The sequence below is a fragment of the Mesoplodon densirostris genome, chromosome 19 (genome assembly GCF_025265405.1).
Source record: "Mesoplodon densirostris isolate mMesDen1 chromosome 19, mMesDen1 primary haplotype, whole genome shotgun sequence".
In the NCBI taxonomy this organism is placed as follows: Eukaryota; Metazoa; Chordata; class Mammalia; order Artiodactyla; family Ziphiidae; genus Mesoplodon; species Mesoplodon densirostris.
This window is the reverse complement of record NC_082679.1, coordinates 64,169,513-64,184,218: the sequence shown is the minus strand read 5'-3', so window position 1 is coordinate 64,184,218 and position 14,706 is coordinate 64,169,513. Positions and strand designations below refer to the sequence as shown.

At 54.5% G+C, this 14,706-nt stretch overlaps 1 protein-coding gene across 4 annotated transcripts in view; it reads left to right on the top strand.

The window, feature by feature from the left end:
* Positions 1-13,287, top strand: part of FBXO31 (F-box protein 31) — a 43,516-nt gene extending 30,229 nt beyond the window's left edge. For all 4 annotated transcript variants that reach the window (XM_060084540.1, XM_060084539.1, XM_060084538.1 and 1 more), the window contains 4 exons: positions 6,882-6,991; positions 7,579-7,732; positions 8,818-9,173; positions 11,125-13,287. In XM_060084540.1, coding sequence (XP_059940523.1) covers positions 6,882-6,991; positions 7,579-7,732; positions 8,818-9,173; positions 11,125-11,347 — 843 coding nt within the window. In that variant the 3' untranslated portion in view covers positions 11,348-13,287. The remainder of the gene's footprint in view (positions 1-6,881; positions 6,992-7,578; positions 7,733-8,817; positions 9,174-11,124) is intronic.
* The last annotated feature ends 1,419 nt before the right edge of the window (positions 13,288-14,706 follow it).

The window sequence follows — 14,706 nt, the reverse complement described above, 5'->3', positions numbered from 1 at the left end:
CCTTTAAATGCAGGATGCTCGTTGCAGCTTGCATTTATTTGTTGGGTGCATCTCTGAGCGTTTCTGAGTCTGCTGGGTCCCTGGTAGCCAGGGGTCTGCGGGGAGACAGTGCAGATGGACAGTACACACGTGCTGCTTGGAATCTGTTGAGGGTAAACGAGGCCCTTGTTTTCCCAAACGCATGGTATGTGGAGGTGATGGTAATGACGTGCTTCCTTCCCTAATGACACCGTCATTCACGGTCTCACATACAACCACATACCCATCAGTGGCTGCTCCAAGTCCACATTTAAGTGAAAGACGTCAACAACATATTTTCCAAGAATAGAACCTCCTCAGCTGTCGAGACCTTAAAAGGGCCATGTAATGGATTTCTGGAAATATGCACTCTGGGATCAGAGAAAGTTCCTGTGAGCCAGCTACCGTGTGTGGCCTCACCAATTTGGAGACGGAATGGTATTTTTTCTCATTATGAAGGTAATAACATGCTCCTTGTGGAAACTAGAAAAACACCTAGAAGTTAAGGTGAGAATAAAATGCTTTGTTGGAATCCTGACTTTGGTGGTTAATTTGCATTTCTCTTATGTCTGAGGCTAAGATTAGTGTCCTGTGGTTCCTTTTCTGTGAAATCTGTGTTCATATCCTTTGCCTGGTCCTGTTTGGTGTTGTTATGTTTCTAACTGATTTGTAGGAGCTTTCATCCTGTGAGGAAGTGAACCCTTCAAGATACGAGATGCAAATATTTTTTCCTCCTTCATTCTTTCGTCTTTTGGTTTGATATGAGGTATGTTTTCACTTGTAGAATTTAGTTTTTAATTTTTATATTTGCAATTGTATCTGTCTTTTCCTTTTTTTTTTGGCCACACTGTGTGGCTTGCAGGATCTTAGCTCCCCGACCAGGGATCAAACCTGGGCTCTCGACAGTGAAAGCACAGAGTCCTAACCACTGGACCGCCAGGGAGTTCCCCTTCCTTAATAGCTTCTTAGTTTGATGTCATCTTAAAATCCTTTCCCCACTTTGAAATTATACTTACAGACGAGCTCGTGTTTTCATTTTCATGTGTTTCCCACATTTATTGCTGGTTCTGTGGGTTTATTCTGTAGAGTGAGCTTCAGCCTGCCTTGGCTATAGTGCAGGTACCCCTCAGTCACCCCATCACTGGTGCTGAGTGATCCAGATTTTCTCTACGATTCAAAATGCCATCTTTGTCCTGTGCTGCCATTTGAATTTGATTTTCTTCAGGTAGATCTTGCACGTTTGTTGTAAAGTGTCTGGTCTTTTGTTGCTGTTGTAAATGGACTCTTGGCTCTCGTATCTTTCAGCTGGTGATTTTATATATAAAAGCTGTTGCATATTAATTTTGTACCCACCCATCTTACTGCCTTCTCTTTCCTTTATGAGCATCTTTGAGTTGATTACCTTGAGTTTTCCAGGATAATACTGATTATCTGCAAATAATCACATTTCCTTCTTCCTCAACCCCTTGTGGTGAGGACAACACCCTTGTCTAGTGGTGGGTGTGGTTCACATGGTCCTGTCACGAGGCAGCAAGGTGGCCTCGGGTCAAGATATACATTATTATGCTAGGGATAGAGCTGTTTATTCGTGTCTTATTAAGAGGGCTTTGTTTGTTTTAATTGAGAAATGATGTTGAATTTACCAGTTTTTTTGAGCATCTGTGGAAACCATCAGGTGATTTTTTTCCCCTTAATCTAGTAATGAGCTGACTTATGTTAATAGATTTCTAACCACATTGAAGTTGTGAGAAGAGATCTCGTTTGATCGTGGGGTACAGTTCTCTCTGCTCCTGGATGCTCTTTGGTCCTGTTTCATTTAGGACTTCTGCATTGACGAACGGGCTTGGTCTAACGTTTTTTGTGCCGTCTTTGGCTTTAGGAGCAGTCTTTCGCTGGCTTCTAGAACTGGGGAGCCTTTCTTTTGTCTCTAGGCCTCGGAATCATTTAATAGTGGACTTGGGACTCCTGCTGGGCTGGGGTGGGGAGATGCCGCACACCTGCAGGCAGAGCAGGGGCTGGGCTGCCTGAGGTGCCGAGAGACCGCCCTAGAGTCTAGAGTCATGGGGGCAGGGGGGCCTGCTGTCTGAGGCACAGTCTGTCTGTCCATCTCAGTTGCCCGGGGCGCTTTGCCAGCTCCTTGTGTTGTCTCCCGTCTCCCTCCCTCTCACCCTCCAAGGGGGGAGCTGGGGGACTGGGGGACGGGTTCTCCCATGGATTCCTGTGTCAGCCTGAAACATCTTCACTCTCTAGCTGAGTCTTTCAGACCCAGAGCGTGGCTTCAGGCACCAGGGAGAGAGGAGGAGCTGTGAGGTGGGCACTGCCGTGTGTCCTGACAGCTCTGAAGAAGAGGTGAAAGTCAGCCCCAGGTTCCAGGCTGCTCTGTGCTCTGATGGTTGATAGTCACTTAAAATTCTGGGCCACAAGGGTGCCTCCCAAGGGAATGGAGGACTCCTGGTGGCCTAGGAGGGTAGGAAGGTGAACGGGCCTTGCTTATCACTGTCTCCAGGCAGAAGGCTGTCCTTGGTACCGTGGAGAGATGTGGAGATGCCTGCCCCAGCCCCTGCAGGCTGTGCTGGCTGTGATCCCTTCGTCAACACCCAAGACCAGCTCTGCATAAGCTGCATCCTGAGGCTTGCCAACCACCCCACTCCCTGTCCCAGTCCCCAGTTCTGGGACTTCTGCCAGCTCTGTGCACCTTCTAAGGCCACGTCCTGCGGCAGGATCTGGCCCCTCAGGACTGGGGTGTCCTGCTTGCTCCTACGTGCCCCTCCAGGGGGCCCTCCCTGTGCTGCTCAAACTGCAGCTTCATCTCCTGGGCCTCTGAGAGCAGCTCAGGCCTTCGTCCGCCCAGACCCCAGCAGTGCGTCTGCTCTCTGGCTCCGGCTGCAGACGCTGCCTGCTCTTCTTCCTGGATGATGGCGTGGCTGAGCCACCATCTTCCCTCCCTGCCCGTGCCCGTCCAGGCCCTGCAGCCTGATGCTTCTGGAAATCGGGGGGGGGGGGCGCTGTGAGGAGGAGCAGAGATAAGGAAGGGCGTGTGGCCTGGCCCTACCTGCAGTGTGCTCGGCCCTGCAGAGAGGCTCTGGCGCTGGACTCCCCTCAGTTGCACACAAGTGGCTTTTATTTTGCTTTCCTTTGTCTTATGTACTTTCTTGCCACATTCCTAAAGTGATACCTCGTCATCATCAGATACGAAATCCCCAGAATCGGGAGGGAAAAGAGTGCTGACACAGCCCCACGAGGAGCGGCCTCCGTGCCCGTCCTCCATCATCCCTTCAAGTTTCCTTCAGCCTTCGTGATGTAATTGCAGTCTAACTATCTAATTTGGATAGTTTTTCTTTCTTTTTTTTTAGCTTAACCGTTATTCCAGAAACATTTCCCAGTCTCATTAGAATTCTTTACAAACTTTTTTTTTTTTTTTTTGGCTATGCTGTGCAGCATACTGGATCTTAGTTCCCTGACCAGGGATTGAACCCATGCCCCCTGCAGTGGAAGTGTGGAATCTTAACCACTGGGCCACCAGGAAAGTCCCTACAAACTTTATTTTTATTTTATTTATTTATTTATTTTTCTTTATTTTATTTTATTTATTTTTATTATTATTATTTTTTTGGCGTTACACGGGCCTCTCACTGTTGTGGCCTCTCCCGTTGCGGAGCACAGGCTCCAGACGCACAGGCTCAGCGGCCACGGCTCACGGGCCCAGCCGCTCCGTGGCATGTGGGATCTTCCCAGACCAGGGCACGAACCCGTGTCCCCTGCATTGGCAGGCGGACTCTCAACCACTGCGCCACCAGGGAAGCCCCAAACTTTATTTTTAATGCAGCGTTCCATCTGTCATCTGCTGCGCTGTAATGACTGTAGGTGTGTAGGTGTGTGACCGTCCTGCAGTTGGACTTGGGGTTTGTGGTCAGATATTCCCCTGTTACCCTCCTGACCATGTGCCTCAGTGACTTAGCCTCTGGGAGCCTCAGCCCTTGTCTGTAAAATGGGGCCATGAGATTACCTGCGGTGCCGAGTGATTCTGGAGGGTTGAGTAAGACGCTGCAGGTGAATGACTTAGTGCCAGGCCTGGTTGGAGCCACCCAGGAGAGATGCCGGGCATTATTACTGTGACCCGTTGCCTGAACTCTGGAAAAACGTTGTGGTTTTGGATTGTACAGAAATGGAATTGGGTAAAAGGCCCTGAAGATGTTCCAAATTCTCTTTACATGCTGTCAGTTTGCTGGTCCCCATTTACAGCCCACCAGGGCACATGAGCCCCCTGCCTCACCACGTTCCTGCCAGCCTTGGCATTGGCCCTGGCAGAGATGAGACCAGTTAGCACGTGGCCTTTGGTTAGGATTAATTCTGCCACCTGCTAGCTGGGTGGCTCTGGAAAGGTCTGTTGACTTTTCCAAGCCCCAAAACTCTGTAGAACAGGGAAGATGTTAGCACCCAGCTCCTAGGCCGCTGTGCAGAGTGAAGCAGTGATGGGGCTGTGTTGGCCGTGGTGGACGAGCCCTGGGTCCACAGTGGACTTACTCTTGTCTGATATGTTCTAGGCCCCTGTGTTTTTCCTTGTGGATACATATCTGGTAAGATAATTTCATAGTAAGCATATTTGTTCTGAGTAATTGGGTCTGCTTGGTATTCTTAATGACTGACCTTCTCATGCAAAGTAAATAAGATTATGATTGTTCACAGGCCAGCTTCATGGTATTTAGCTCAAGTCTGATTATGCACCATGGCAACACTGAAATCACTACATTCTTTTACTTCCATTTTTATCTGTTATTTCTCTATTTGATTTTTTTTTAAGGGACTACCCTTCATGAGTTAAGCCACTTAAGTGGAAGGTTTTGGTTTGGGTGAAGTCTAATTTGTCAAGGTTTTTCCTTAGTGGTTATTGTTTTCTGTCTTAAAAAACTTTGCTTACCCTCCAGTTGCAAAGAGAGTGTCTCTCTCTCTCTCTCTCTCTCTCTCTCTCTCTTCCTTTTAGAAGTTTGGTAGCTTCACTTTACTTTTCGATCTGTGACCCATCTTGAATGGTTCCTGTGTGTGGTGTGAGGTGGGGATCGGGGCTCCTTTGCTCCCTGTGGTTGTGCAGTTGTTCGAGCACCATTTGTGTAAAAGACTTTCTTTCCCTGGGGGGTGGCTTGGACACTGTGATCGAAAGTCCACTCCTGAGACACACGTGGGTGTTTCCAGGCTCTCTCTCTTTCTCTCTCTTTTTTTTTTTTTTTTGGCCACACGGCTTGCGGCATCTCAGTTCCCCGACCAGAGATCGAACCCAGGTCATGGCAGCAAAAGCCCGGAATCGTAACCACTAGGCCACCAGGGAACTCCCTCCAGGTTCTGTCTTTAGCTCTGCCCTCTTGCTCAGGTACCATCTTGGTTACTGTCGTCTTGTAGTGGGTCACAGTGCACGCTAGTGTACATCCTCCAACCTTGTTCTTTTGCAAGATTGCTCTGGATGTTCCAAACAAATTCCAGAATCAGCTTGTCAGTTTCTACAGAAAGCATGGTGGGATTACGATTGGCCTGATGTTGAGTCTGTAGATCAGTTTGGAGACAGTTGCTGACCTAATACCAAGTCTCCCGGTTCGCAGGTGCCTCTGCTCTGTAGGCCTCTTCCCCCGCCTTTCAGCAGCATCTAGTGGTTTTCGGAGTAGAGGTATCACACGTGTTTTGTAATGTTTATTCCTAAGTCCTATGTCTTTTGAGGCTGTTGTAAGTAGGATTTTTAAGTTTTTTTTTTACTTTCCGGTTTTGTGCTGCTAGTATACAAAAATTCAGTTAATTTTATATGTTGACCTTGTAGTTCTAATAGTTGTTTATTTCAGTCACTAGTAATTTCTCTTCTTTGCCAGGGTTTGGGCAGTAACATATTAAAGCAATTGACAGATTGTAGCTTTTTTTTTTTTTTTTTTGTAAATTGCTTTTGCTTCTGTTTGTAGAGCTAATTCTAAATATTCATTAGAAATGCTGTGTTGAGTCAGGATCTCAGAGCTGTGGATTAGTTATGTTAAGTGTACAGAATGAAACTGTTAAGCACTAACGATCCTTCATTGTTCGATTCCATAATGAATTATTGGGCTTTGCGGATGAGGTGTTTATGAAAGTTTTCTTTTTACAAATATACTTACTGAACATAACTGTGAAGGCACATTTTATTTTATTTTATTAAAAAATTTTTATTGAAGTGTAGTTGATTTACAATGTGGTGTTATTTCCTGCTGTACAAAGTGAATCAGTTATACATATGCGTATATATCCACACTTTTTAAAATTCTTTTCCCATATAAGTCATTACAGAGTACTGAGTAGAGTTCCCTGTGCTATACAAGTAGGTCCTTATTAGTTATCTGTTTTATATATAGTAGTGTGTATATGTCAATCCCAGTGAAGGAGCATTTTAAAAAGGAAAATCCGCCCACACTCTCCGCCCCGCGTGTCCCTATCCTGTTCCTCATTGGTGGCTGCAGAAAGCAGTTCTGCTGACTCGGCCGGCACGGGCGTCTGCTGTGCCCACTCCCCCAGAAACCTGAGAACCAGGCTCAGTGTAGATGCCACCTGTGTGGGTGGCACAGAAGTGAGGCTTGCACAGCTGCCTCCTAGGTGCTCTCGACACGGGCTGCGGCCCCATCCTCCCCGAAGGACCCCCACGGTCCCCGCGCTTCCTTCCTGTTGAAGTCGGGGAAAGCGGGGACCAGAGCCCCTGGCGCCACGCCTCAACAGGAAGGGAGGCCAGGAGCTGGGAGACCAAACACACAGCAGCTCCCCTCCCTCCTGCCCAGCCTCTGTCTTCATCCCATGCACTCAGCATCACAGCCTCTCCGAGCCCTAGCGTTGTGGTTTTCGTGACCTGTGTTCTCTCGAAGGAATTCCGCACGTGGCTGAGGGAAGAATGGGGGCGGACGCTGGAGGACATTTTCCACGAGCACATGCAGGAGCTCATCCTGATGAAGTTCATCTACACCAGTCAGTACGAGTAAGTGCGGCCCCTCGCTGGGTGTGAGCAGCCTCTGTCTCAGGTACTGTGAACACGGTCTCCTGGTGGGTGCTGTGTGCACAGTCCCTCTCTCTGCATACTGTGAACACGGTCCTTTTCTCAGGGTACTATGAGCACACTCCCTGCCTCCTGGCCCACCCCGGTGTCTGTTTTCTGTCCGTTGGACTATCATCACCCACCAGCGTGTGCTGTCACGGGCCTAGCCTGTGTGTTAGAGCCTCATAGTTGCTTTCCCACGTCCACCTGGGGGGCCTCTTAGCCTCCCTGCTGCTGTGCCCTCTGCCCCCGGACCCTGTCCCATGGCCCCTGTTTGGCCCCTTGGCAGTCTCAGGGGTCCCTGCCCCAGGGTGATGGAGAAGGTGTGAGGTGTGCTGTGCACATGTGCGTTGGGGGGAGCCTAGCTCAGGAACTAGGGGTGCCCCTAGTGGGGAGCTAAGCCTGGCTGCCCTGGGCCACCCTGCCCAGCCCGCCCTGTGCAGCATGGCCGGAGGTGCATGAGCTCTGTACTGCCCCTGCTCCCGTGCGGCTCTGTGGCCGAGCTCTCATGCTGCCTGCTCCCCCTGCAGCAACTGCCTGACCTACCGCCGCATCTACCTCCCGCCCAGCCACCCGGACGACCTGATCAGGCCTGGCCTCTTCAAGGGCACCTACGGCAGCCATGGCCTAGAGATCGTCATGCTCAGCTTCCACGGGAAGCACGCCAGGGGCACGAAGATCACGGTGAGTCCAGGGGCTGCCCTGGCAGGCCCAGCACCATGTGGACTCCATCACATCGGCGTGGCGTAGTGTGACTCGGGCCGCACCCTGGCTGCTCAGTGTGGGCCCCGGACCGTGGCACCGCTTTCCCGGGGAGCTTGCTGGGAACGCAGGCCCCACCCAGACCTGCTGATCCAGGGCCTGCCTTCCACAAGATCTCCCGGCGATTCTGAACGTTTCCAAGGCAGCCTTACCACACGGCTCTCAGCCCTGGCCACACCCTGGATCCCTGGGGAGGTGGAGGAGACACTGATGATGGGGCCCCATCCCAGAGATTCTGATTTAATGGGGGTGGGCCGGGTGAGGGGCTCCAGGAGCTCCCTGGGTGACCCTGAGGTGTGGCCATGGTGGATACCCTCTGCATTAGCACTCTGGCCCCCGTGGCCCGTCCTGGCCTCAGCAGCTGGGGAACGCACTGGGAGGATTTCTGAGCTGAGTGGGGTTCTCGGATGACAGGCCCTCTGTCACCCGCTTTAGGGGCTGCTATTCACGTGCTTGCCTGTCGCTGTGCAGGTGTTGGGGGAGTCTCTGTGGAGGCGCAGAGCAGGCCTCTTCCTGGTCCTCACAGGGCACTACTCGCAGCTCCGTTGGCCGGGCTCCCTGTGGACGAGGGCCTGGGACCAGGCCGCGGGGCCTGGGCGTTCTCCCAGGTCCATGCTGGGGAGCTTTCGTGTTCCAGGCAGACGGTCTGGGCTGGTGTTTCCGGCCTGCCCCCATCTGACCGGGGAGGGTCCGTGGACCTCTCTAGGCCGCGCATCTCTTCAGCTGTCACGCAGGCTGGCTCCCACCTGAGGTCTTTGGGTGCAGATGTGCCTGCGGGCCCTCCCAGGGTCACTCGTGGGTGCTGCTGTTCCCTGTCCTCAGAGGTCCTTCACAGAAGGCTGCCTGCGCCGGGTGCTGCTTTTTAAGGGCTTCTAGGATCTTCTGACTTGTAAGGGGTCGCCACCCAATCAGTAGGAAGGCTGAGCGAGCGCCCTCGGCCGGAGGTGTGACCGGGGCTGGAGGCCGCGGTCTCTGAGCCTGCTGACCGCCGCCCGCTGGCTCCGCAGGGTGACCCCAACATCCCTGCCGGGCAGCAGACGGTAGAGATCGACCTCAGGCGCCGCATCCATCTGCCCGACCTTGAGCGCCTCCGCGACTTTAACGAGCTCTCGCGCGTCGTCCTGGAGGTGCGCGAGCAGCTGCGCCAGGAGCAGCCGCAGGAAGGCGGGGACGCCGTGGGCCTCGGCCGGCAGAGCCCCCCGTCCTGCGCGGAGCCGCCCGCCGAGCAGGCCGAGGGGCCCGGGGATGGAGGGGCCCAGGCCGCGGCTGAGCCGCCCGCCCAGTCGGGGCAGGGGCAGCCGTTTGTGCTGCCGGTGGGCGTGAGCTCGAGGAACGAGGACTATCCCCGGACCTGCAGGATGTGGTAAGGATGCCGCGGGGCGGGCAAGACGGGGCTTCCCGGAGGGGGGCTCTGCCCGGCCAGCAGGGAGGTGGCCTGCGGTGGGGCCGACCCCGCGTTGGGGGCCCTGCACCGGTGGGGAAGCTCTGCCTACTTGGGCCGGGTCCCAGCCCAGGCCGAGCAGACTGTGAGGCTCCTGTCCCCTCACCCCTCTGGGGGCCTCAGCTGCCAGGCAGTGGGCCTCCTCCCCAATGCCTCTCCCCGCACAGCCACTAAGGTCAAAGGTAGACAGGCAGACAGGTGAGACGTCGGGCAGCGCTGAAAGCAGGCCGTGGCGTCCCTCCCCGCGCCTCCACTGGAAAGCCTGCTCGCAGCGTCCTGGATGGCCTTGCAGGGAAGGCCTGTCCTGGGGTCTCCCCGCCTCCTCATTGCTTCGTGTGGTTTCTCCCCGGCTCTAACAGCCTCCCCACAGAGGCCGTGGGCCCCGGTCTGGGACAGAGCCTGCCCGCTGCTGCCAGCCCCTCCCTTGGCGTGCTGTTTGCACGGTCCTGTCTTAGAGATGCACGCCCTGCCCTGGTCCCCTGCACTCCAGGGCTGTTTAGTTTAATTACAGAGAATAAAATGAAAAATTCAGGTCCTCAGGCACACTGGTCACATTTCACGTGCTCAGTGGTCACTCGTGTGTTGGACAGTGCAGGTCTAGAACATTCCATTGCCATAGAGAGTTCTCATGGACAGTCACCTCGGGGTTCATTGAGGGAGGAACCTGTCAGCCTCCTGGCAGATTATCACAGCCGACTTGTCTCTGCCTTTGTCACATTACGTGTGAAGGTTTCTTTCTTTACCTCTGGGCCATCTCCTGCCTCTCGTGTGCCCGCAGTGGTCTCCTTGGCTTTTCACATGTAGGCAGGTGCACGCCGAGCTCCCCAAAGGGAACTTAGGCGTCTGCGTGGACTTGATGGAAAAAATTCATTACATTTTCTTCATGTTAATACTGTTGTGATAAAAGAGGCTGAATTTGGGTTTTTCTGGAGGGAGATGTACACATAGTGAATGTGTGAATTTTTGAAAGGTCATAAAGGAAAAGGCTTTGTCATCCCTGGGAAACTTGACAACTTGCAGCATCTCAGGGCCAGCTCAGAGCCCTCTGGCAGCGCCGGCCTGGGAGCTCTGGCCCAGCCCCCGGCTGTGTCATGGGATGGTCCTCCACCCGGTGCTAAACATCAGGGGCTCGGCTAGGAGGGGCTCATCCGTTCTCTGGCACTGCCACAGTGCCTGTGCAACACACGTCTCTGTGTATCTAAGCTTGGTGCCCCACCCCCCCAAAACTCTCTGAGCCACGGGCCCTCAGGCGCAGGGCTACTGTCCCCCTCTCGCCAGGCAGAGCCTCAGCATGGTGGGCGGAGGTGGGCGTCCCAGTCACCATTCCACGCATTGGGAGGTTCAGGCCAGCCCCTAACTCCTCGTCACTTGTTCTTTGCAGGAAAGAAATAAACATATTACAGCCTGAGTCTCAAAACTTGGCTGTAATGGGTATTTGAAAGTTCTGCTTCTGGTTAATGTCAGTTGCATGCCAATAAATCATTATTGATTACATTTGAGTTGTTCATACGTGGACCTAACTGTCCCAGGGATTGAGATTTCTGTTACCTGGGTCTGCACCATAAAGACGTGTACTTTGGGATAGAGATACGAGGTGGGGCTGCCTGGGACCCTCGTCCTTTGGGTGAGCTGGTAGAGAGAGAGCAGTGGTCGGTGGGGTGAGCCCGACTGTGTGGGGTGAGCGCCGGCCTCCCCGAAGGCACAGGGCCCCACCTCTGTGCAGAGCAGCCGGCAGATGGTGGAAGTGGCCTGGAGGTGGAATGGAGAATGTTCCAGAACGTCCAGGACCACAGGTGATGGGCTTGGGACAGCACGCGCCTTCGAGGCCCCGCTCATCCCCTCTCCCCGTGCTTTCCCTCTTGTCCTTGTTCAGTTTCTACGGCACGGGCCTCATCGCCGGCCATGGCTTCACCAGCCCCGAGCGCACCCCTGGGGTCTTCGTCCTGTTTGACGAGGATCGCTTTGGGTTCATCTGGCTGGAGCTGAAGTCCTTCAGCCTGTACAGCAGGGTCCAGGCCGCCTTCCGGAACGCGGACGCCCCGTCCCCACAGGCCTTCGAGGAAATGCTCAAGAACATCCAGTCCCTCGCCTCCTGATGGCCCGCTCCCCCGTGGCGGGCGGCCCGGGCTGGGAGGGCAGCAGTGTGCGCTCAGGAGACGCGGCCTCTGACTGGAACACCCACCTCCTCATAGGAGCCTCAGCGCGGCCTCCCCAGCTGCTTTCCATGGATGCCCACATATCTGCCAGTAGCAATGGGAAAGCTGAGCATGTCTGAAACAAACAACAGAACCAGAACAAACCGACCTAGAGGACGGGCTGCAGGGCATGTAGGTGACTGAACCAGAGAAATTGGCCATTTTCTAGGGAAAACAAAATCCTCCTCCAGGGAGGTTCACAACGCAACAGAGTCTGTTGCCTCCAGCCGATGGAAGGGATCATGGGTGAGGTGTGCGGGCTCCACCGTCCCCTCTGCAGGAAGTGAGCCAGAGGGCCTTGGTGACTTCGACACAGCCTGGGCAGGTGGGGGCACTGTGTGTGGAATAAGAGCTCCAGGAAGTCGGGCTTGGGACCCACTTCTCTACTGACTTGCTTGGATTTTGGACAAAGGCATATCACCCTGATCTCAGTTTCCAAATCAGTGAAATGGGCCAATGATATGGGTCACTAGGGAACGCCACTGCAGGCCTTTCAGCAGCTCGGATGCCCTGCAAGCACCACCCGACCCTGGTCCCTGTGGTGCCGTGTGCCTGCCCGGCCTCTCTCAGGCTTTAGAACCTAGACCTTCACTGCAGCTGTTCAGACAGGCATTCACTTAGTTCACGCCCTGCCCCTGCCCCACACCCACTGGTGTCAGACCTTGAGCTGCAGCCGCTGGTCTCAGAACCAGGACAGGGCACCCTCTGAGATGACCTGCGTCTGTTCCTCCTGCTTGGTTTACACAGGTGCCACTCTTGAGAGAGGCAAAGCAGCAGAAGGGGTTGTGCCAGGTGAGCGTGACGTCCCTTTGTGGGGGGTCCGGGGGCTTTCTGGACGCTGCACGTAGGGAGCGCACTTTGGAGACCAGGACCCTCGGGGAGCCTCCAGCATGCAGACCCTCAGCGCTGACCCTTCTGCTGGCATTGTCCCTGTGTCATGTTGACCCCTGCATTTGGGGACCCCTGTGAGCTCTGATCTTGCTGTCTCCTGAAGAGCGGAGCCCCACGTGCCTGTGCACAGACCTGCTGGAGTTCTGTTCAGCCCTCCCTCCAGGCTGCAGCTGCCTACCAGGGCGTGTGGCTTCCCGAGGTGGACGGACTCTGTTCCTTCCCAGTTGCTCGTCCTTGTCGGCTGGACTGCGCTGAGCCCTCACACTGGGGGTGGGGGCCCCAGGGAAGGGGCAGCTTTGTGGTGCCTTCATGTAGAGACCAACCTGAGGTGTCCCACGAAACGTGGCCTGTGTCTCGTGATAGCGTTCTCCCTGACTGGCCCTTTTCTAAAATAACACCCCCGTACCGCCCCGCTTCAGCACATTTGGCGACTCTGGCCTTCCTTTGCTCCCAGAATCACAGAAGCAGCAAGCTCTGGGCATGCCCTAGAAACGCAGACTGGGCCTCCCCGGAAGCTCCATGGGGCTGCCCTGGGCACGCCGGGCACTGTCGGCCGTCTCGTCCGAGGCACGTAGGCCCACCTCCCAGACCCTTCCACCAGGACCCGGGGTTGGGTGGGAACGTGGTCCCAGCTCCTGCGTCTCTCGAAGGACTGAGCCTCAGAGCCTGAGGCTGCTCCCTCCCTCTCACAATGTGGCTGTTCTTATCTCGTGCCAAGCATGGCCTTCCTCAACGGTGACAACTGGCCGCAAAGCCTTGAGGACCGTGAAAACAGAGGACAGCTGGGCTAGGCTGTTCCTCTCTAGGTTTCATCATTGTTTAAATAAAATCAAGAAAATGCGTATTTTACCCAGAGCTAAGGGACCGTCTCCGTCTGAGGCCCCCAGCGTTGCAAAGCGCACACAGATCGAAGATGAGCACTTCTGATTAAAAACCAGTCTCAAACTAAATGCTGTTCTGCCTCTAGTGTCTGGCCTATGCATGCTTTCCACTAACAGTGACTAAAATAACCCTGGTTTCTTGGCCACGTTCACGTTGGCCTCTGTGTCTGGTGTCAGGCGGGGCCCCCGGGCCTGTGGGTGGGGTCTGTCTAGCTGGCAGTGGCCTGGGTGACGCCAGGCAGGTCAGCAGCCGTGAAGGGCGAGGGCTTGTCATCCGCACAGCCGGTCGTGCAGAGGTCTCCCAGTCTGACCCGTGCTCAGCCAGCTCTTGATGTCAGTAGGTGAGGTGTAGGGACAGTGGCGGTTCTGTGTGCAAAGCCGGCAGTGGCCGCTCCCCTTCCTGGCAGACGGTGAACCAGCTCAGGAGGGGAACTTCCAACCATTTAACTTGTAGGCGAGGATTCAAAAAGGCTGACGCCATTGTCCGAGGCCTAAAGGCAACCGGGCTTTGGAAAAAGCAGGTTCCAGTGGTGCACTCGACCCAGGTTAGGGACTGGCAGCGTCCACGTGGGGCTTGATCTGGGGGTGGTGGGTGGACCTCGGAGGGTCTTTGGATGTTTCCCATGGTTGGCACAGCCTTCACTGCCACTTTGCTGCCATGAGGTTGGGGAAGGAAGCTCAGGTGCACCTCTGCGTACCTGGGCGGGCTCCACGCTCTGCTAGTCGATTGGAAATGATGTGATTGGAGATTTCAGACACGGGTCACTGGCGATTTTCCCTGTTGGGGCTGAGCGTTTTTTGGTGTGAAGCTGTGGGAAATGACCTTATTTTTTGGCCGTGGGACGTGGGCCTGGCCCCTGCTCCGGTACAGTCCAGCTCACTGTGGGTGATGCTCACAGCCACAGCTGCCCTGCTCCACCCCTTGCCCCCTCCTGCCCCTGACACCAGGCTGCTCAGTGCCAGGTGCCTGCGTCCCTGGCCAACGCGGAGGGCGGGAGAGTGCACAGCGGTCTAACTAGCTACATTCCCGCTTCCTGCAGAACAAGCGCAGGGGTGCCGTTGTCCTGCCAGACTTTCTTACTGAGTTGTTTCTAGATGGCCAGACCCCTCCCTTAGCCAGCTGCCCTCTCAGCCCGACACCTTCAGGGCTGGTTGCAGTTTGCGGGTTGCCCAGGTTGCACAGCTGCTGCTGTGAGGTCACTTCAGTGCTTGTGAGCTGAGCTGACGAGGATCAGAAACCTGCTCAGCCCTTTGTCATTCGGGGAATTTCCTAAGTTCCTTGTGACCACGGTGTCTCCAGTGTAGACTGGGAGCACCTGACTGTGACTCAGTAGCCATGTTCTTTTGGATACTTTCAAGAATGCCTACGGGAATGTTGTCATATAACCCTCACCTGCCTTGAGGATAAGATAGATGACCCAATTCATGGTCCATCCCGGTGTTAACGTAGGCCAACTTCTCTGTCTTTCCTTTTGGGAGATCTGAAGT